The sequence below is a fragment of the Prionailurus bengalensis genome, chromosome B3, assembly GCF_016509475.1.
Source record: "Prionailurus bengalensis isolate Pbe53 chromosome B3, Fcat_Pben_1.1_paternal_pri, whole genome shotgun sequence".
Classification (NCBI taxonomy): Eukaryota; Metazoa; Chordata; class Mammalia; order Carnivora; family Felidae; genus Prionailurus; species Prionailurus bengalensis.
Window position 1 is genome coordinate 148,055,933 of NC_057355.1, and position 23,190 is coordinate 148,079,122.

At 41.2% G+C, this 23,190-nt stretch overlaps 2 gene segments (V, D, J or C); both read right to left on the minus strand.

Moving 5' to 3' along the window:
* The window catches only part of LOC122468135, a 55,652-nt gene that overhangs the window by 31,482 nt on the left and 980 nt on the right, over window positions 1–23,190 (minus strand).
* LOC122469629 lies at window positions 4,705–12,412 on the minus strand. The segment is given in 3 exon segments: window positions 4,705–4,739; window positions 11,881–12,177; window positions 12,277–12,412. Coding segments are annotated over 3 exon segments (363 nt in total).

The following is a 23,190-nucleotide window of genomic DNA, read 5'->3' on the forward strand; positions in this document are numbered from 1 at the left end:
GATTCCTTGATTTCTCTTTCTCCTGCTTCATTATTGGTGTATAGAAATGTAACAAATTTGTATATGTTGATTTTGTATGCTGCAAATTTACAGGTTTATTGTACCAGTTCTAGCTTGGGGTTTTTTTTTTTTTTTTTTTGGTGGAGTCTTTTAGGTTTTCTATATATGGTATAAAATTCAACTCCAGAACTGTATAATGCTATTAAAAAATGGCCAGGAGATATGAATAAGCATTTTCCCAAATGTGACCTACAGATTGTCAATAAACACATGAAAAGATGGTCAACATCACTCCTCATCAGGGAAATATAAATCCAAACTACAATGAAATATCAACTCACACTGGTCAGAAAGGCTGAACTCAACAGCACAAGAAACAACAGGTGTTGGTGAGGATGCAGAGAAAGAGGATCCTTTTCGAGGTGCTGGTGGGAATGCACACTGGCACAGCCACTATGGAAAACCGCATGGAGGTTCCTTAGAAAGCTAAAAATACAACTACGTTACGATAGAACAAATGCACTACTAGGTATTTACCCAAAGGATACAAAAATACTAATTGAAGGGAATTGTACCTCTATGTTTCTAGCAGCTATGTCACAAACAGCCCAGCTATGGAAACAACCCAGCCCAAGTATGCATTGATTGATGAATGGGTATAGAATACATGGTATATCTACATAACCCCGTCCATGCACACTGGAATATTTCTCAGCCGTAAAAGCAATGACATTAGCTATTTGTAAGGACAGGGATGGGCCTAGAGAGTATTATATTTACTGAAATAAGTCAGAGAAAGACAAATATATGATTTCATCCATATGTAGAATTTAAGAAACAACAAATGGGCAAAGGGACAAATAAGAGAGAAGAGGCAAACCAAGAAATAGGCGATTTTTTCAATGTTCACTTATTTATTTAGAGAGAGAATGGGAGGTGGGGCAGAGGCAGATGGGAAGAGAATCCCAAGGAAACGTCGTGCTGTCAGTGCAGAAACCAAAGTGGGGCTCGATCTCAGGAATGATGAGATCAAGACAAGAGCCCAGATCAAGAGTCATGGGCCTAACCCATGGAAGCACGTAAGCACCACGAAACAGATACTTAACTATAGGGGAAAACCTGATGGTTACCCTGGGGAGGGTGGGTGGAGGGATGGGGAGGTCGTTGATGGGGATTAAGGGGAGCGCTCATAATGAACAGTGGGTGCTGTATTGCAATGTTGAATCACTATATTTTACACCTGAAACTAGTATTACATTGCATGTTAACTGACTGGAATTTGAAGAAAAACTCAAATAATGTATTTATAGTGCCTGCAAATGGCCAAGTTGGCATACAGCCCATGAAGAAGCATTTATTGCAGAAAATATACTACCAGAAAGAATACCTAGAATATTTGAACTAAGGTATGTTCTTTTCCTTTCCCACCCCAGATCAGCAAGTAGAAACTCCAGTGCAAGTAACTGGGACTATAGGCATGTGCCACTGAGCCTGGCTGCAACCTCCCCTCCAGACTGTTGTAGCCAATACACAGGGTTCCCGGTGACCAGCTCCTGTTCAGAGGACTCTTTCCCAGAGGGACAGGATGTCAGTGACCCTAAGCTGTTTGCTGTTGAGGCCAAGCCCCAGCAGGTGCCACTGAGATGTGCGACTCACTCATTGTTGGCAGCCCCACTCCCAGGAAGGAAGCTCTGCCCTGGGCACAGTCCACTAGGGATGCTGGGAACCTGATCACCCCAGACCTGACTTGTATGGCAGGAGTCTCATGCCACCAGGACAAGCAAGCCACAAGGCAGTGAAGCTGCCAGCCACCCCTAAACAGAGCCCTCAGTTTCCAAACTGTTTGGAATCCTGTTTGTCCCCGACATGCCCTGCAGCTGCAGACCTTTGCCCAGAGTATTGCCCAGGGTAAGGGGGAGATGGAGCAATCCTCTAAATCAAGGAGCAAATCTGTTCCTATAGAACTGACTTCATTTCCAGCTAAGTGTGAGGAAGAAGGTCTGGGCCTCATGTTGTGGGAGAGTCAGGTGCAGGAGACAGATGGTTTCAGTGGAGGATTCCTAACCTACTCCCCCTCACCTGCAGGAGAGAGCCAGAGCCAGGGACAGTGGAGGGAACAGCTCCTGTCAGAACACATATCAGACTATGGTCTCAACAACTCTCCATTCAGAGGAGTCCGAGGTTGTAGGGTTCAGTCTGTGGAGACTCCATACATCAGAGGGTGGTTGAACATAGGAGTGCTCTCAAATGAAGCAGAGTATCTCATCATGTGGTTTGGGAAAGAAAGAGATAAGGAATGCCCAACCAAACCACTGTCACCATGGTCTGGCTGTGTGAATGTCCCAGGTCACAGCACCTCTGTAATTATGGGACTACCGCCCTACTCTCCACTTCATGTCTTTGAGTTTCACCTGGTTTCAGGTGTGCATCAGTAGTGTCACATTTCTGTGGCAAAGCATCCCATTGATGGAAGTTTCGTAGTTGGTTTATTCCTTTATATTTAGAAAGAGTTTTGCCTTATTCTGACCTTTTAACACTAAGAAAGATGCTATAAATATTTACACACCATATATTTTCTGAGCATGGGATTTCATTTTTCAGGGACAAATACTCGGGAGTGGTATTTCCAGGTTCCTTTTTATGCCATCCATGTATAATTTCATAAGCGACAGCCAACGGTTTTCCAGAGCTGGTGTTTATTTGCCAATCCTTCCTGCATTGTTTGAGGCCCCACGTATGCTGGATGCTCACCTGGATGTTGTTGTCAGTGTTGTTTTCATTCCGGAGCCATTGGGATGTGTGTATAGGGCATCTGTTGCATTCTTGTTTTGAATTTCCCTGACAGTCGATGGTGTGAAGAGTCTTCTCCAGTCCGTACCTAATGTGTCTATAACCTCAAGGATAGGATGTCTACTACACAAGGCTGTGCTTGTTTTATGGAGGTTTGTTTCCTTTCTTCCTATTGACTGTTGAGGGCTCTTAGCATATTCAAGATGCAGGTCCCTTGGTGGTTATGCAATTTGTGAATGTTGTCTCTTACTCTGTAACTTATCTTACTATTGGTATTCATGTGGGCAGATAAGCGTATTTGATTTTCACAAAGTCTATTTATACCATTTCTTTTTATGGGTCTTGTGTTCTTAGCTATAGTTTTCATTTTCTTGATGATTGATTGCTTATGACTAATATTTTTTTAAAGTGTTTATTCTTGATAGAGAGAGAGAGAGAGACAGAAAGTGAGAACGGAAAAGCATAGAGAGAGGGAGACACAGAATCTGAAGCAGGCTCCAGGTTCTGAGCTGTCAGCATAGGGCCTGACAACGGGGCTCAAACCCTCAAATCGTGACATCGAGACCTGAGCTGAAGTGAGACACTTAACCGACTGAACCACCCAGGCACCCCACTGATTTCTTGACTTACAATGTAACTAAAAGTCTTGTTTTTTTCTGGTTTCTCTCAATGTTGACTTGTTCCCTATTTGGTCTCTGGTGACTTAGAGTTTTGTCGTTTGTTTTTAAATTTATAGACTCTGGCAAATCATTTTCGTGGCATGGTTTTTCCTAATATATGGAAATTAGGTTCTCATGCTGAAATTGAAGTTCAAATTTCACAAGAGTTGCCATTCTGTGTCTCTTTGGCCAGACTGCTCATCAGGTTTGATAGATATGCTCCTGGGGTCAAAAAACACGTTTACCTTTTCAGGTAGCGGGCTTTCTATATGTCTCAGGAGCCCTTGAGCTCTGTGCACACAACCGAGTTCTTGACACAATTTTTCCTTGGCAATTCTATGTGAAACCCTCAAAATCCATTTTTTGCATTGCCAAATTTAGACATATCATGAATAGAACGCATTGAAGCTCTTGTATCATTTCCTAAAATTATTTTACTCTTGCGTGTTTGGGACTGTAATTTTTCTTCTTCCTTCCAAGGGGAGCTCATATCTGCATTTGTGGAATTCTTCCAGGCTTCTCATCTCTTAATACTTTTCCAACGTGCTGTGCAGTTTTTGACCAAATGAATACTTAGGTTTATTTGTACTCTACCACATTGGGTGATAGGAGCCGCGAGACAGGCTGCATCATATGGGTTTTTTTTTTTTTTTTTTGTCCCCTTGTATGTTATCTGTCATGTTGAATGTTTATAGAACATCTAGCCCCTCACTTTCATGAACCACTAACAGGGGACATGGTTCTCTTCAAGAGACAGGAAAGGAAGACAAGGGAGCTGAGACAGCAATTCGGGGAAGGAAACCCAGAGCTTCTCAGGAAGCGTCAACTGTCCACACTTTCCAGTTCTGCAGATGTGGGTCCCTGCTGAGGTCCAACCTGGGTTCTTGTGCAGGTGTCTGGACAAGCTGCCCATGATGTGTGGGGACAATGGAGTTGGGAAGGGCAGCTGTGGTTTGAATTCCAGCCCACCTGGCACTGCTGTGAAAATTCATGAGTATGTTAATTTATGTCCACCATCAGTTAGGGATATAATGAGTAAATGCAAGACGTTAGACTCACTACCTTAGATTCCATGTTCATGACAATTTGTGACAACAATTCTCCCTTCCTTTTTTCCACTTTTTAAATTTTTTAAGTTTGTGTTTAAATATTTGTTAGTTAACATATTGTGTAATATTAATTTCAGTAGTAGAATTTATTGGTTCATCACTTACGTTAACAATACCCAGTACTCATCACAACACGTGGCCTCCTTAATCCCCAACACCCATTATCCCATCCCCCACACACCTGCCCTCCAGCAACCCTCAGTTTGGTCTCTAACCTTAGAGTTTATTTTTATGATTTCTTGCTCTTTTTCCCCTTCCCCTAGATCTAAATTCCCCATATGAGGAAATCATATGGTGTTTGTCATCTTTGACTGACTTACTTTGCTTAGCATGATACCCTCTAGCTGCATCAACATCTTTGCAAATGGCAAGATTTCATTCTTTTTTGTGACTGAGTAATATACCATTCTATACATATAGCAGATTAATCACATGGTGGACTTTTGGTCTCTTTCCTCAGTTTGGCTGTCATAGTTAATGCTGCTGTAAACATTGGGGTGCATGTGCTTCCTCAAATCAGAAGTTTTGTATGCTTTGGATGAATTCCTAGTAGAGCAATTGCTGGAGTGTAAGGTTGTTTAATTTTTAGTTTTTAAACTGTTTTCTGGAATGGTCCAGGCACTTTGCATTCCCACCAAGAGTATAAAAGGGTTCCCTTCTCTCCTCATCCTCATCAATATCTGTTGTTTCCTGAGTTGTTAATTGTAGCCATTCTGACAGGTGTGCGGGCATCTCTCATTGTAGTTTTGATTTGTAATTCCCTGATGATGAGTGATGTTGAGCATATGTTTGTGTGTCAGTTAGCCATCTGAATGCTTTGTTTGGAAAAGTACCTCCTCATGTCTTCTGACCATTACTTCACTGGATTCTTTGTATTTTGGGTGTTGAGTTTGAGAAGTTTTTTTTTTATAGATTTTGGATAGTAAGCCTTTATCAGATATGTGGTTTGCAAATACCTTTTTAATTTCTGTAGAATGCCTTTTAGATTAGTTGATTGTTTCTTTAGCTGTGCAGAAGGTTTTTATTTTGATGAGGTCCCAGTAGTTCAAGTTTGCTGTTGTTTCCCTTGCCTCTCAAGACACGTCTAGTAAGAAGTTGCTATGTCCGATGTCCAGGAGGTTGCTGCCTGTTCTCCTCTAGGATTTGATGGTCTCCTGTCTCACATTTAGGTCTTTCACCCATTTGGATTTATTTTTGTGTATGGAGTAAGAAAGTGGTTCAGTTTCATTCTTCTGCATGTTCTGGTCCAGTTTTCCCAACACCCTTTGTTGACAAGGCTGTCTTTTTTCCCATTACATAGTCTTTCCTACTTCATCCAAGATGAGGTGGCCATACATTTGTGAGTCCATATCTGGGTTTACTCTTCTGTTCTCTTGATCTATGTGTCTCTTTTGTGCTTGTAGCTTACTGTCTTGATAAGTACAGCTTTGTAATATAGCATGAAATCCATAATCATGAAGTCTCCCATTTCTTTGTGTAGCATAGACATTTCAACACTCCTTGCTCCTTAAATCCATGAACATTGAAGGTGTTTCCATTTCTTTGTGTCATCCTCAGTTTCTTTCACTGTTTTTAGCGTCTTCAGAGTATAGATATTTTAACTCTTTAGGTATCCTATTATATTTGGTGCAATTGTAAATGGGATGGATAGTTTTTTTAATTTTTCTTTCTGTTTCTTCATTATTGCTGTGTAGAAATGCAGCAGATTTCAGTATGTTGATACTGTATCTTGTGACTTTGCTGAATTTGTGAATCAGTTCTTGCAATATTTTGGTGGAGTCTTGAGTTTTTTATATAGAGTGTCATGTTATCTGTGAAGAGGGAATGTTTGACTTCTTCTTTTCCAACTGGAATGCGTTTATTTTTTGTTGTTGTATGTTTTTGAGGATAAGACTTCCACTGCTGTGTTAAGTAGAATGATGGGAGTGGACATCCCTCTTGTGTTCCTGACAGTAGAGGAAAAGGTTTCTTTTCCCCACTGAGGATATTAGCTGTGGGGTTTTCATGTACGGACTTTATGATGTTGAGGTGTGTTTCCTCTACCCCTTCTTGAGGGTTTTATCAAGAAATGATGGTGTACTATGTCAATTTTTTTTTGCATCTATTGAGAGGGTCATATCATTCGTATCCTTTCTCTGATTGATGGTATGTATTACATTGATTTATTTGTGACTATTGAACCACCCTTACAGCCAAGGAATAAATCCCACCTGGTCACGTTAAAGGATCCTTTTAATGTATTGGTGGATTCAATTTGCAAGTATTCTCTTTCTTTTTTTTTAACGTTTATTTATTTTTGAGACAGAGAGAGACAGAGCATGAATGGGGGAGGGTCAGAGAGAGGGAGACACAGAATCTGAAACAGGCTCCAGGCTCTGAGCTCTCAGCACAGAGCCCGACACGGGGCTCGAACTCACAGACCACAAGATTACGACCTGAGCCAAAGTCGGACGCTTAAACGACTGAGCCACCCAGGCGCCCTGCAAGTATTTTCTTGACAATTTTTGCATTCTTGCTCATTAGGGCTAGTGGCCTGTAAGTCTCATTTTTAGTGGGGTTTAATCTGGTTTGGAACCATGATCATACTGATCTTATAGAATGAATTTGGAAGTTTTCTTTCCATTTCTATTATTTGGAACAGTTTGTGAAGACAGGAATATTCTATTCTACTTAAATAGAATATTTGACACTCTTCTTAAATATCTGGTAGAATTCACCTGTGAACCTATCTGGCCCTGGATTTTTGTGTGTCAGTAGATTTTTGATTAATGATTCAATTTCTTTGCTCATTATCAGTCTGTTCCTGTTTTCTATTTCTTCCTTTTTCAGTTTAGGTAGTTTACATTATTCTGGGAATTTATCCATTTCTTCCAGATTGCCCAATTTGTTGGCATATAAATCTCCAAACTATTTTCTCATAGTTGTATTTCTGTGGTGTCAGTCGCGATGTCTCCTCTCAAATTCTGATTATATTTACTTTCGTCCTTTCTCTTTTGTTTTTGCCAAGTCTGCCCATGGGTTTATCATTTTTATTTATTCTTACAAAAACCAACTTATAGTTTCATTCATCTGTTCTACTGTTGTTCTTTCTTTCTGTATCATTTATTTCTGCTCTAATCTTTTTTGTTTACCTGTTCCTGCTGGCTTTAGGGTTCATTTGTTGTTCTTTTTCTAGCTCCTTTAGTTGTAAAGTGGTTGTGTGTTTGAGACCTTTCTTCTTTCTTGAGTTTGGCCTGTACTGCTATATATTTCACTCTTCCATCAACTTTGCTGCATCCAGATGGTTTGGAACTGGCATGTTTTCATTTTCATTTGCTTCCATGTATTTTTTATTGCTTCTGTAATTTCCTGAAAATCTCATTCCGCTTTTACTACAATGTTCTTTAACCTAATGTATTGGCGGTGTTGCTCAAATTTTTCTTGTCGTCGACTTCAAGTTTCATAGTGTTGTGGTTTGAAAATACGCATGGAATGATCTCAGTCTTTTTGTACTTGTAGAGGGCTGATTTGTGACATAGTATGTGATCTGTTCTGGAGAATGTTCCATGCACACTCAAAAAGAATGTGTATTCTGGTGCTTTAGGATGGAATGTTGTGAATATATCTGTTAAGTCCATTCAGTCCATGTGTCTTTCAAAGCCATTGTTTCCTTATTGATTTTCAGCTTAGATTGTCTTTCCATTGTTGTAAGTGGAGTGTTAACGTTCTCTATTACTACTATTGTCTATTATCAATGAGTTTCTTTATCTTTCTTAGTAATTGAGTTATACATTTCAGTGCTTACATTTTTGGGGTATAAATATTTAAAGCTTCAGATCTTCTTGTTGGATAGACCCCTTTATGATGATATACTGCCTTCCTGATCTCTTGTAACAAACTTTGGTTTGAAAACTAGTTAGTGTGATATGAGTGTGGTACTACAACTTTCTTTTGACGTCCATTAGCATGATAAATTGTTCACCCTCCCCTCACTTTCAATCTACAGGTGTTTTAGGTTGAAAATGAGTCAATCGTGTGCAGTGTATAGAAGGATCTTGTATTTGTTTTTATCCATTCTGGTATCCTATGTCTTTTGATTGGAGCATTTTGTCCATTTACATTCACAGTAATTATTGATAGATATAAACTTAGTGCCATAGTGTTACCTCCAAAGTCATTGTTTCTGGAGATTTTCTCTGTTTATTTCTAGTCTTTGTTACTTTTAGTCTTCCTTTCCCAGTCAAAGGGTCCCCTTTAATTTCTCGCAGGGCTGATTTAGAGGCCTGAACTCCTTTGGTTTTATTTGTCTGGGAAATTCTATCACTCCTTGTATCTGAATGACTGCCTTATGGAGAAAGTATTCTTAGCTGCATAATTTTCAAATGCGCATGTTGAGGATATGATGCCACTCCCTACTTGCATGAAGGTTTCTGTAGAGACATCTGCCATAGTTTTTTTTTTTTTTTAATCTTCCCTTGTTAGTTAGCAACTTCTTTTGTGTTGATGCTTTTATGGTTTTTCTTTATCTGGATATTTTGCCATTTTCCTATGATATGTCTCAGTGTCGACCTGCCTTTTTTTTTAATTTTATTTTAATGGGTGTTCTCTCTGCCTCCTAGATGTGGATGTCTATTTCCTTCTGCAGCTTGTGGAAATTTTCACTATAATTCACTCAGCTAAAATGTATCCCACTTTTTCTCCCTCTTATTCTTTTGGGACTCCTTCCCAAAAGAATGTTATTACAGTTTATGGAGTTGCTGATTTCCCTAAGTGTATGTTTGTGATGCAATATTTTAATTTTCCTCTTCTTTCCAGCTTCATTTCCCCCATAATTTTATCTTCTATGTCCCATCCTCATTCATCTGCTTCTTTCAGCCTTGAGGTCATTATATCCAATCAGTTTCACATCTCGGTTACAACATTTAAAATTTCATCCTGACTAGTTTTTAGGTCTTTTCTGTTTGCAATAAGGGAATCCCTCATGTCTCATATATTTTCCTCAAGCACAGCTAGTATCCTTATGATACTTTTTGAAAATCCTGTTTCAATATGAGAGTTTTAGAAATTCTGTTTGAGGCACATTAGTTTATGTGTTTTAATTACATCCCTCACAATGACCTTTTATCATTTTTTCTTTTAGGATGAATTCCTCCATCATGTTGTTGTCTATGTCTCTGCCTTCTTAATTGTTTTAGAAAATCCTGTTATCTTTTCTGCTTCTAGAGTAGTATCTTTATTGAGAAGTGTTCACATACTGTCCAGGGCCTGACACTTCATGAAGCATTTGTTTTATGTTCCATGGCACTGTGCTGTCGTGTTTTGGCTGCTCTGTCCCTCAGGACAGTCCTCTGCAGATTTTCTCCTTGCCTCCAGTGGGGAGTGTTGGACCTTGTGCCCAGTGTTGTGAGTTTTCACTAGGTGAGTTTGGTCTGCTTGTTAAAAGAGGCTAATTCCTATCTCCCCTAGAGGTGAGGATATGCCTCACTGTATGATCAGCTGACTTGGTTCATGTGGGGGTTTACGGTGGTCTTTGGAGGAAGGGGTGCAGTGGTGGTCTGGTTGCCAGGCACTCTTTCCTAGTAAGCAAGCACTTGATGGGGGCTGGAGTAGGTGGAGCTTGGTGTTAGTGGCTCAGCTTCCACTGGGGATGCTGTGCTGCTGAGTGAAATCTGTCCATCCTGATTGGTGGGAGGAAATACTGGCATCAGCTCCCTCTCTAGTCCCAGGAGTTGGAGTTCCCAGCCTCCCCTGTTCTGGAAGCCCTCACACAGAGAGAACACTTGTGGGTCCCAGGCTTCTGTCAGAATTGCTTTCACCCTGTCTGTGTCCAAGCCATTGGCCCATCTGGTGGCACAGGGCTCTTATGTTTTATCTCAGGAGCTCTAGCTGGGTTTGAAAACTCCAAATTGTATGAACTCAATATACAGGGACCCCACTGATCCTCTGGGAGAGGGTCTTGATGTGCTGTGCCTGGAGCTGGTTTACCCCAGATGGGCAGTTGCATGAACACTAGGGGCTTGGAGTACATGGTGAAGAACAACCAGAAGGCAGCATCCAGCTAGCTGCTCTCAGAAGAGGCTCCTGTGCTAATGATCAGGGAATTTTAATGGTGCCTGTCAGCTCTCCTGTCCTATGAGAGGCAATGCCCCGTCTCCCAAATGCACTCCAGGAAGGGAATTGTCTCTCCCCATGTGACCCAGGGGATACTCAGACCACAGTTCCCCTTATGGGCCTCTGCCCTCCTCCACAGGAGCACTGCTGTGCCCACCAGGCTCCACCCCAATGATGGGATCGACTTTTAAATCTTCAGTCTTTGAGCTCCACGTTTATAGGAGATTGACTTGTCATGATTAACTTCATGGGTTATCTTGACTGCATCCTGGGTGCCCAGATTCACCACGGTTTCTGTGGATGTCTGTGATGTGTTCCAGAAGAGATTGGCATTTCCATCCATGGTTTCTTTCTGCCTGGGCACCACCCATTCCATTAAGGTTGTGACTAGAATCTGATGCAGATGGGGGACGAATTCCCTCATTTTTACTTCCCATGTGCTTGTTTAAACTGGAATATTGGTCTCCTCTGGCCCTTTTTCTGAGAGTTACATCATCAGCTCTCCACGTTCTGAGACTAGACACTAGTTCAGAATCAGACAAGAATTACATCACTGGTTTTCCTGGGTCTTCAGCTTGTGACAGTATATCATGGACTTCTCAACATATTTAGTTATGGAAACCAATGACCTTTGGGTTATGTTCCTCAGGGGAATCTTGACTAATACATGGAGATTGTTTGTCTCTCATTTAGAGTAATTGAATAAAGCTGTAGCTCATTTAAAGTCCTGAGTAGCAAAGGGCTATGAAGAAAGTGTCACATTGTTTGACTGGGACAAGGGCTGGGTTAGGATAAGGAGGAGCTGTGGGATCCTGTGGTCCTGGCTGCACAGGGAGCGCATCTGGGAATCCTGTAAAGGTGCAGCTGTTGTGCCTCAGGAAATCTGTAATTCACTCATGTTGAGGGACCGGAGTAAGCAAGTGCAAACAACTGTGTCTTTGTGCATGTTAGTCTAGTTTCCCTATGACAACCCAGTTGCTAATCCAGAGAGTTAATAGGTAAACACAGAAGCATATAACCAGGGAGGCTCCCTGGGGAAACTGCTGTGTGGAGAGGAAGCCCCAGACCCTGACAGGAAACCTGCCTGTAACCTCCATCTGCACCTGCGCCTGGGAACACAAAGGAGAATTGTGCATAGTGCATAGTGTGCGCCCCCTGGTGGTGCTGATCCCCTCCAGCAGGGAGGTTTGTGTCTGGGTTCCCAGTGATGTCCCCTCACTGTGTCTCTGTACAGTAATATGTGGCCGTGTCCTCGGTCTTGAGGCTGTTCATCTGCAGATACAGCGTGTTCTTGGCGTTGTCTCTGGAGATGGTGAATCGGCCCTTCACGGAGTCTGCGTAGTATGTGCTACCTCCACTACTACTAATATACGCGACCCACTGCAGCCCCTTCCCTGGAGCCTGGCGGACCCAGCTCATTTCATAGCTACTGAAGGTGAATCCAGAGGCCACACAGGTGAGTCTCAGGGACCCCCCAGGCTTCACCAGGTCTCCCCCAGACTCCACCAGCTGCTCGTCACACTGGACACCTGCAGACACAAGACATGTTGGTCAGGAAACTGTCACACATCCACTGTTTCACTCATATCCATTCACAGACTCAGTGTCCCTCGTTCATCATGAATTACCTTTTAAAAGAGCAACCAGGAAAACCCAGCCCAGCACAAACTCCATGGTGAGGTGTGTGTGTTCTGTGCTGATCACAGAATGGGAACACCTGGGACTCCTGGGGCTGGGGCTCGTCTCCCAGCTGCACGGTCGGGCTGGGTTGGTTTTATCAGCACAGAGAGGGCTTCATTTGCATGTCCTCTGACATATATATCAAGCTCCAGACTTAGATTTGATTGTGTAAAAGTGAATGACAGGGTAGGGACGCACTTCAATATTAGTTTGTGTGGAATGGTGTGTGACAATATGAAGAATTCTTTTTTTTTCAGTTTTGGATTTTTACCTTTATTAATGGAGGCTTTGGCATAATCTTTAAGAAATATTTACCTCAACAGCATGATCGCGCATTATTTTCTCTTACAATATTTTAATTTTTTAATTTTTAATTAGTATTTATTTTTAGTTTTAAAAATTAACATCCAAATTCGTTAGCATATAGTGCAACAATGATTTCAGGAGTAGATTCCTTAGTGCCCCTTACCAGTTTAGCCCATCCCCCCTCCCACAACTCCTCCAGTAGCCCTCTGTTTGTTCTCCATATTTATGAGTCTCTTATGCTCTGTCCCCTCCATGTTTTCATATTATTTTTGTTTCCCTTCCCTTATGTTCATCTGTTTTGTCTCTTAAAGTCCTCATATGAGTGAACTCATATGATTTTTGTCTTTCTCTGACTGACTCATTTCACTTAGCATAATACCCTCCAGTTCCATCCACATAGTTGCAAATGGCAAGATTTCACTCTTTTTGATTGCCGAGTAATACTCCATTGTATATATTTACCACTTCTTCTTTATCCATTCATCCATCGATGGACATTTGGCTCTTTCCATACTTTGGCTATTGTTGATAGTGCTGCTATAAACATGGGGGTGCATGTGTCCCTTTGAAACAGAACACCTGTGTCCCGTGGATAAATGCCTAATAGTGCAATTGCTGGGTCATAGGGGAGTTCTATGTTCAGTTTTTTGAGGAATCTCCATACAGTTTTCCAGAGTGGCTGCACCAGCTTGCATTGCCCCCCAAAATGCAAAAGAGATCCTCTCTCTGCATCCTCGCCAAAATCTGTTGTTGCCTGAGTTGTTAATGTTAGCCATTCTGACAGGTGTCAGGTGGTATCTCATTAGGGTTTTGATTGGCATTTCCGTGATGATGAGTGATGTGGAGCATTTTTTCATGTGTCGGTTGGCCATCTGGATGTCTTCTTTGGAGAAGTGTCTATTCATGTCTTTTGCCCATTTCATCACTGGATTGTGTCTTGGGTGTTGAGTTCGATAAATTCTTTATAGATTTTGGATACTAACTCTTTATGTGACATGTCATTTGCAAATATCTTCTCCCATTCTGTCAGTTGAATTTTAGCTTTGCTGATTGTTGCCTTCACTATGCAGAAGATTTTTATTTTGATGAGGTCCCAGTAGTTCATTTTTGCTTTTGTTTTCCTTGCCTCTGGGGACATGTTGAGTAGGAAGTTGGTGCGGCCAAGACCAAAGATGTTTTTGCCTGCTTTCTGCTCGAGGATTTTGATGGCTTCCTGACTTACATTGAGGTCTTTCATCCATTTTGAGTTTATTTTTGTGTATGGTGTAAGAAAGTGGTCCTGGTTCATTCTTCTGCATGTCGCTGTCCAGTTTTCCCAGCACCACTTGCTGAAGACACTGTCTTTATTCCATTGGATAGTCTTTCCTGCTTTGTCAAAGATTAGTTGGCCATACATTTGTGGGTCCATTTCTGGATTTTTTATTCTGTTCCATTGATCTGAGTGTCTGTTCTTGTTTTTTTTTTTTTTTTTGGCATTTATTTATTACTTTTCAGAGACAGAGACAGAGCATGAGCGGGGGAGTGTCAGAGAGAGAGGAAGACACAGAATTCCAAGCAGGCTTCAGGCTCTGAGCTGTCAGCACACAGCCTGATGTGGGACTCTAACTCACGAACTGCCAGATCGTGACCTGAGTCAAAGTCGGATGTTTAACAGACTGATCCACTCAGATGCCCCTGAGTGTCTGTTCTTGTGCCAGTACCATAGTGTCTTGATGATTACAGCTTTGAAGTATAGCTTGAAGTCTGGGATTGTCATGCCTCCTGCATTGGTTTTCTTTTTCAAGATTTCTTTGGCTATTCGGCGGCTTTTCTGGTTCCATACAAATTTTAGGATTATTTTTTCTAGCTCTGTGAAGAATGCTGGTGTCACTTTGATCGGGATTGCATTGAATATGTAGATTGCTTTTGGTACTATCAGCATTTTAACAATATTTGTTCTTCCTATTCAGGAGCATGGAATGTTTTTCCATATTTTGTCTTCTTCCATTTCTTTCATAAGCTTTCTATAGTTTTCAGTGTAAAGATTTTTCACCTCTTTGGTTAGATTTATTCCTGGGTATTTTATGGTTTTTGGTGCTACTGTAAATGGGATAGATTCCTTGATTTCTCTTTCTGTTGCTTCATTGTTGGTGTATAGGAATGCAACTGATTTCTCTGCGTTGATTTTATATCCTGCCACTTGGCTGAATTCATGAATCAATTCTAGCAGTTTTTTGGTGGGGTCTTTTGGGTTTTCCATATAGAGTATCATGTCATCTGTGAAGAGTGAAAGTTTGACCGTCTCCTGGCCAATTTGGATGCCTTTTATTTCTTTGTGTTGTCTGAGTGCAGAGGCTAAGACTTCCAATACTATGTTGAATAACAGTGGCGAGAGTGGACATCCCTGTCTTGTTCCTGACCTTAGGGAGAAAGCTCTCAGTTTTTCCCCATTGAGGATGATATTAGCATTGGGTCTTTCATAGATGGCTTTTATGATCTCAACATTTATTTATTTTTTTGGGGACACAGAGAGAGAGCATGAATGGGGGAGGGGCAGAGAGAGAGGGAGACACAGAATCGGAAACAGGCTCCAGGTTCTGAGCCATCAGCCCAGAGCCTGACGCGGGGCTCGGTCTCACGGACCGCGAGATCGTGACCTGGCTGAAGTCGGACGCTTAACCGACTGCGCCACCCAGTCACCCCTGGCTTTTATGATCTCGAGGTATGGTCCTTCTATCCCTACTTTCTTGAGGGTTTTTATCAAGAAAGGATGTTGTATTTTGTCAAATGCTTTCTCTGCATCTATGGAGAGGATCATATGGTTCCTGTCCTTTCTTTTATTGATGTGATGAATCACGTTAATTGTTTTACAGATATTGAGCCAGCCCTGCATCCCAGGTATAAATCCCACTTGGTCGTGGTGAATAATTTTTTAATGTATTATTGTTTCTGGTTGGATAATATCTTGTTGAGGATTTTTGCATCCATGTTCATCAGGGAAATTGGTGTATAGTTCTCTTTTTAAGTGTTGTCTGTGTCTGTTTTTGGAATCGAGGTAATGCTGGCTTCATAGAAAGGGTTTGGAAGTTTTCCTTCCATTTCTATTTTTTTGGAACAGTTTCAAGAGAATAGGTGTTAACTCTTCCTTAAATGTTTGGTAGAATTCCCCTGGAAAGCCATCTGGTCCTGGACTGTTGTCTTTTGGCAGATTTTTGATTACTAATTCGATTTCCTTACTGGTTATGGGTCTGTTCAAATTTTCTATTTCTTCCTGTTTCAGTTTTGGTAGTGTATATGTTTCTAGGAATTTGTCCATTTCTTCCAGATTGCCCATTTTATTGGCATATAATTGCTCATAACATTCTCTTATTACTGTTTTTATTTCTGTTGTGTTGGTTGTGATCTCTCCTCTGTCATTCTTGATTTTATTTAGTTGGGTCCTTTCCTTTTTCTTTTTGATCAAACTGGATAGTGGTTTATCAATTTTGTTAATTCTTTCAAAGCACCAGCTTTTAGTTTCATTGATTTGTTCTGTGTTTTGGTTTCGATAGCACAAATTTCTACTCTAATCTTTAGTATTTCCTGCCTTCTGCTGGTTTTGGGTTTTATTTGCTGTTCCTTTTCCAGCTCTTTAGTCATAAGGTTAGGTTGTGTATCTGAGATCTTTCTTCCTTCTTTAGGAAGGCCTGGATTGCTATATACTTTCCTCTTATGACCACCTTTGCTGCATCCTAGAGGTTTGCGTTGTGGGGTTATCATTTTCATTAACTTCCATATACTTTTTAATTTCTTCTTTAACTGCTTGGTTAGCCCGGTTCATTCTTTAGTAGGTTCTTCAGTCTCTAATTATTTGCTACCTTTCCAAATTTTTTCTTGTGGTTGATTTTGAGTTCATGGCATTGTGGTCTGAAAATATGCATGGTATGATCTCGATCTTTTTGTAGTTACTTAGGGCTGATTTGTGTCCCATATATGGTCTATTCTGGAGAAAGTTCCATGCGCACTGGAGAAGAGTGCATATTCTGTTGCTTTAGGATGAAATGTTGTGAATATATTTGTTAAGTCCTTCTGGTCCAGTGTGTCATTCAAAGCCATTGTTTTCTTGTTGATTTTTTGATCAGGTGATCTGTTCATTGTTGTGAATGGAATGTTGAAGTCTCCTACTATTATGGTATTCTTATCGATGAGTTTCTTTATGTTTGTGATTAATTGATTTCTATATTTGGGTGCTCTCACAATTGGCGCATAAATGTTTACAATCGTTAGGTCTTCTTGGTGGATAGACCCTTTGATTATGAAGGATATAATGCCATTCTGCATCTCTTGATGCAGTCTTTATTTTAAAGTCTAGATTGTCTGATATCAATATGGCTACTCCGGCTTTCTTTTGTTGAACATTAGCATGATAGATGGTTCTCCATCCCCTTATTTTCAATCTGGAGGCGTCTTTAGGTCTAAAGTGGGTCTCTTGTAAAAAGCATATAGATGGATCTTGTTTTCTTCTCCATTCTGTTACCCTATGTCTTTTGATTGGGGCATTGAGTCCATTGACGTTTAGAGTGAGTACTGAAAGATAGGAGTTTATTGCTATTATGATGCTTGTAGAGTTGGAGTTTATGGTGGTGTTCTTTGGTCTTTCTAATCTTTGTTGATTTTGGTATTTATGTATTTATTTATACAGATATATTTTCATCTTTTCTCCCCTCAGAGATTCCCCCTTAAAATTTCTTGCAGGGCTGGTTTAGTGGTCACAAACTCATTTAATTTTTGTTTGTATGGGAATCTTTTTATCTCGCCTTCTATTTTGAATGACATCCTTGCTGGATACAGAATTCTTGGATGCATATTTTTCTGATTTAGCACACTGAATACATCTCGCCACTCCTTTGTGGCCTGCCACCTTTCTGTGGATAGGTCTGCTAAACCTGATCTGTCTTCCCTTGTAAGTCATGGACTTTGTTTCCCTGTTGGTTTTATGATTCTCTCCTTGCCTGAGTACTTTGTCAATTTGACTATGATGTGCCTTGTTGATGGTTGGTTTTGGTTGAATCTAATGGGAGTCCTCCGTGCTTCCTGGATTTTGATGTCTGTGTCTTTGCCCAGGTTAGGAAAGATTTCCACTATGATTTGCTCACATAACCCTTCCACCCCTATTTCTCTCTTCCACTTCTGGGACCCCTATGATTCTCATGTTTTTCCTTTTTAATGAGTCACTGATTTCTGTAATTCTTTTTTTTTAACTGATTTCTGTAATTCTTAAATCTTGCTCTTTTGCCTTAATCTCCGTCTTTTTTTCTGCTTCATTATTCTCTATAAGGTTGTCCTCTCTAACGCTGATTCTCTGTTCTGCCTCATCCATCCATGCCACCGCTGCATCCATCTGTGATTGCAGCTCAGTTATAGCATTTTAAATTTCATTCTGGCTATTTTTTACTTCTTTTATCTCTGCAGAAAGGGATTCTAATCTATTTTTGACTGCACCTAGTATTCTTATTATTGTGATTCTTATTCGGGTTCAGAAATCTTGCTTGTATCTGTGTTGGTTAAATCCCTGGCTGTCATTTCTTCGTGGTCTTTCTTTTGGGGTGAATTCCTTCGTTTTGTCATTTTGAAGGGAGAAAAGGAATTAATGAGGTCGCAAAATTGAAATTAAAAGATAAAATTACAAAAATATTAAAATTAAAAATTAAACACACACACACACACAAATTGAATGGAATATGCTAGATCCTAGGTGTGTTTTGTTCTGGGTGTTGAAAGTGGTTTGACAGATTAGAGAAAAAAATGGGAGGGGGAGAAAAAAAGGAAATAATTTGAGAATTTGAAAAAATGAATACACTGAAGTAGACTAAAATGAGATGATGGGAGTAAAATAGAGTTTGAAAAAATATACATAAAAGTAAAGAATATAGTAGAAAAAATAAAGAAAAATATTAAAAAAAAATTTTTTTTCCAACGTTTTATTTATTTTTGGGACAGAGAGAGACAGAGCATGAACAGGGGAGGGGGAGAGAGAGAGGGAGACACAGAATCGGAAACAGGCTCCAGGCTCTGAGCCATCAGCCCAGAGCCAGACGCGGGGCTCGAACTCCCGGACCGTGAGATCGTGACCTGGCTGAAGTCGGACGCCTAACCGACTGCGCCACCCAGGCGCCCCAAGAAAAATATTTTTAATAAAAATTAAAAATAAATGTGATTTTTTTCTTTTTCTGTATTCTAGAAAAAAGAGAGGAAACAAAAAAGAGGAAAAAAGATACAAAAAGGAAAAAAAAGGAAATCATTTGAAAATTCAAAAAGTGAATACACCGTAGTAGACTAAAATAAAATGATGGAAGTAAAATAGAATTTGAAAAAATTTACATAAAAGCAATCAATATAGTAAAAAAATTAAAGAAAAATATTTTTAATAGAAATTGAAAGTAAAATGAAGTTTTTCTCATTCTGCATTCCAGAAAAACTACAGAAACGAAGAAGAGAAAAAAAGAAAAAGAAAGAAAAAATAAAAAGGAAACTGGAAATTTGAAAATGGGAATACACTGAAGTAGAGTAAAATAAAATGATGGAAGTAAAATAGAATTTGAAAAAAAATTACAGAAATATTTATAGTAAAATTTATAGTAAAAAACATAGTAATAAAAATTAAAGAAAAATATTTTTAATAATAATTGATAATAAAAATAATTTTTTTGTTTCTGCATTCAAGAAAAAGAAAAGAAGTGTAAAAGAGAAAAAGAAAAAAAAGAAAGAAAATTGACTCGATGAACTGGCTAACAGATTGAAGTAGGACTGAAATTACTTCGTTATCCCCTAGATGTCTGTCTATGTAGCTCTTTATAGTCCATAAAGTAAGTGCAGTGAGACTTGTGTTCCTGAAGAGCCCAGTTGGCCCAGTTGGGCGGGGCTCAGTGTAATGGCTCTGCTCTCCACTAGATGGCGCTTTTAGGCTCCTGGGGTGGATTGTTGTGGTGCTTGTAGGTGCCAATGCACATGCGCGTGAGAGGTGAAAATGGCGCCACCCAGGGACCCAGTCTGTTCTCCTGGATCAGCAATCACGCACCCATCCTCTGTCTTCAGCCCTTGTCCACTCCCTGCTCCTTCACTCTCTGTGGCCAGGCCCCAGGCCGCACCTCTCTCCCAAGTTTTGTACACAGACGCAACTGTTTTCCCTGGTCCCTTACGTCCAAAGGACTGGAGCTCTGACCTGTTCTGCCCCTCTGTGGGAGGGTCTCACCAAGCAATGTCCGAATGACCAATGTCCGAATGAGGGGAATATCGGCTGCACCTAGGAACGCTTGCTGGACCCTGTTGTTGTTGGTTGCCCGAGACTGTGGCCAGGTGTCAGCCCGTCCCAGAAAAAGTTCGTGAGAGAGTGTAGCAGCAGCGTTTCGTGGATTATGGAAAATCACAACACACGTCTGGCACCAGGCTTCACCCTAAACGACCTTGTTCCAGCACCAGCGAATGTGGCCGTTTTCAGGGGTCTGCTGGGACCAGATGGCTTTGGCAGTCTCCTCCAAATGTCCTTCCAGCAGTGCAACTGCCTCTCCCCGTGTGGCCTGAGAACATCCCGGACCCCACTCTGTTCCTGGGATTCTCCCTTCCCACCAGAGCACCTCCAGGTATCGAGCTGTGGAGTTGCAGCCTTTGCTCTCCCCTTGTTTACAGTCTTAGTGGAATTTACCTACTCTCCTTTCTCCTTTCTCCCTTTTTAGTTTAGTCCCTGTGGCTGTTTCCAATTTTCCACGTTCTCTCCAGCTGCTTTTGGGGAGGGGTGCTTTTCCTGTTTTCTCCCCCACTCCCCAGTCTCCGACCTCTCTCTGGCTGCAAAAGCACCTCCCTTCCTGCAGCTTCTTGCTCCCCAAGGTCCCCTCTCCTTGCCACGTACTTGTTGAATTCTGTGGTTCAGGTTGTGCAGATTGTTGTGTTAATCCTCAATCAGTTTTCTAGGTGTGTAGGATGGTTTAGTGTTGGTCTAGCTGTATTTCATGGACACGAAACACACAAAAATCTTCCACGTTGTTCTGCCATCTTGTCTCCTCCCCCATTGACTGCCTAATTTTCAATTGAACATTTGAGGATATTATGCCACTCCCTTCTTTCCTGCAGGTTTCTGTGGACACTTCTGCCATAATCTTTTTTTATCTTCCCGTATTCGTTAGCAAACTCTTCTGTCTTCATGCTTATAGGGTTTTTTAATGTGTGTATTTTGTGAATTTTACTATGTTATGTCTCAGAGTCGGCCTGCTTTTTTTTTTTTTTAATTTTAGTGGGAGTTCTCTGTGACTCATAGATGTGGACGTCTGTTTCCTTCACCATTTAGTGGAAATTTTCCACTCTAATGCACTCAGACAAACTTCTCCCATTTTTTCTCCCTGTCTTCTTCTTCTGGGACTCCTTTGAAAAGAATTTTATTACACTTTATGGAGTTGCTGATTCCCTAAGTATACGTTTGTGATGCAATATTTTAATTTTCCTCTTCTTTCCTGCTTCATTTCTCACAAAATTTTATCTTCCATGTCACTTACTCATTCATCTGCTTCTTTCTGCCTTGAGTTCATTATATCCAATCAGGTTCACATCTCGGTCACAGCATTTTAAAAATTTCAGCCTGACTGGGTTTTAGGTCTTTTCCATCTGTAGTCAGGGTATCCTCATGTCTTGTAGACTTTCTCAAGCACAGCTAGTATCCTTATGATAGTTTTTAAAAGTTCAGTTTCCTTATGATAGGTATTAAATTCTGTTTGAGGCTTATTATTTATATGTGTTTTAATTATATCCCTGGCAATGTCCTTTTATGGTTTTTTCTTTTGGAATGAATTCCTCCATCACTCTGTATGTCCATGTCTCCACTTTCTTAAGTGTTTTAGGAAAATCCTGTTATGTTTTCTGCTTCTAGAGTAGTGTCTTTTTTGAGAAATGTTTACATACTGTTGACAACCTGACATTCTGGAAGCATTTCTTGCATGTGCTGTGTGCACTGTGCTGTCATGTATTGGCTGCTCTGTCCCTCAGGTCAGTCCTCTGCAGAGTTCTCCTTGCAGGTCTCCTTGCAGGACTCCAGGGGAGAGTTTTTCAACTTTGTCCATAGTGTTGTGAGTTTTAACTAGGTGAGTTTGGTCTCCTTATTAAAAGAGGCTAATTCCTATTTCCCCTAGAGGTGAAGGTATGCCTCACTATATGGTCAGTAGACTTGGTGCCTGTGGGGGTATATGGTGGTCTTTGGAGGGAGGGGTGCAATGGTGGTCTGGGTTCTAGGCACTCTTTCTCTTAAGGAAGCACCTGAGGAAGGAAAGGTGGGTATGGCTTGGTGTCAGTGGCTCAGTATCTACTGGGGGGTGTTGTGCTGCTCACTGAATTCTGTCCATGATAATTGGTGGGAGGAAATATTGGCATCAGCTCCTTCTCTTGTCCCTGCAGTTGGAGTTTCCAGCCACCCCTGTTCAGGAAGCCCTCACAAAGAGAGAACAATCTGTACTCATGGGTCCCAGGCTTCCTTCAGAACCCGGCCTTCACCCTGCCTTTGTGCAATCCATTGGCACACCTGGCAGCTCAGGGCTCTTATGTTTTATCTCAGGAGCTCTAGCTGGGTGTGAGTACACCAAATTGTATGAACTCAATGCGACAGGGACCCCACTGATCCTCTGGGACAGTGTCTTGCTGTGATGTGGTTGGAGCTGGTTATCCCAGAAGGGCAGTTGCATGAACACTAGGAGCTTGGAGTTCATGGTGAGGAAGAACAAGAAGGGAGCGTTCAGTTAGCTGCTCTCAGCAGAGGCTCCTATGCTAATGACCAGGGCAGTGCAATGGTGCCTGTCAGCTCTCCTGCCCCATGAGAGGCAATGCCCTGTCTCCCAAATGCACTCCAAGAAGGTAACTGTCTCACCCGATATGACCCAGGGGATCCTCAAACCGCAGCAGTCCCTATGGGCCTCGGGGCTCCTTCTCCACAGGAGCACTGCTATGCCCACCAGGGTCCACCCCAGTGATGGCATGGACTTCTAAATCTTCAGTTTTTGAACTCGACATTTACAGCAGGTTGACTTGTCATGATTACCTTTATGTGTCATCTTGACTGCATCATGGGTGTCCAGATTCACGACTGTTTCTGTGTATGTCTGTGATGAGTTTCCAGAAGAGATTGGCATTTCCATCCATGGTTTCTTTCTGCCTGGGCATCACCCATTCCATCATAGTTCTGAGTAGAATCCGATGCAGAGGGAGGAAGAATTCCCTCATTTTTACTTCCCATGTGCTTGTTTGAACTGGAACATTGGTCTCCTCCTGCCCTTGTTCTTAGAGTTACATCATAGGCTCTGCAGGTTCTGAGACTAGACACTAGTTCAGAATCAGGCGAGAATTATACCACTGGTTTTCCTGGCTCCCCAACTTGTGACAGTAGATCATGGGACTTCTCAACATATTTTGTCATGGAAACCAATGTGCTTTGGGTTCTGTTGCTGGAGGGAATCCTGACTAATACATGGAGATGATTTATCTCTTGTTTAGAGGAATTGAATAAAGCTGTAGCTCATTTAAAGTCCTGAGTAGCAAAGTGCCATGAAGGAAGTGTCACGTTG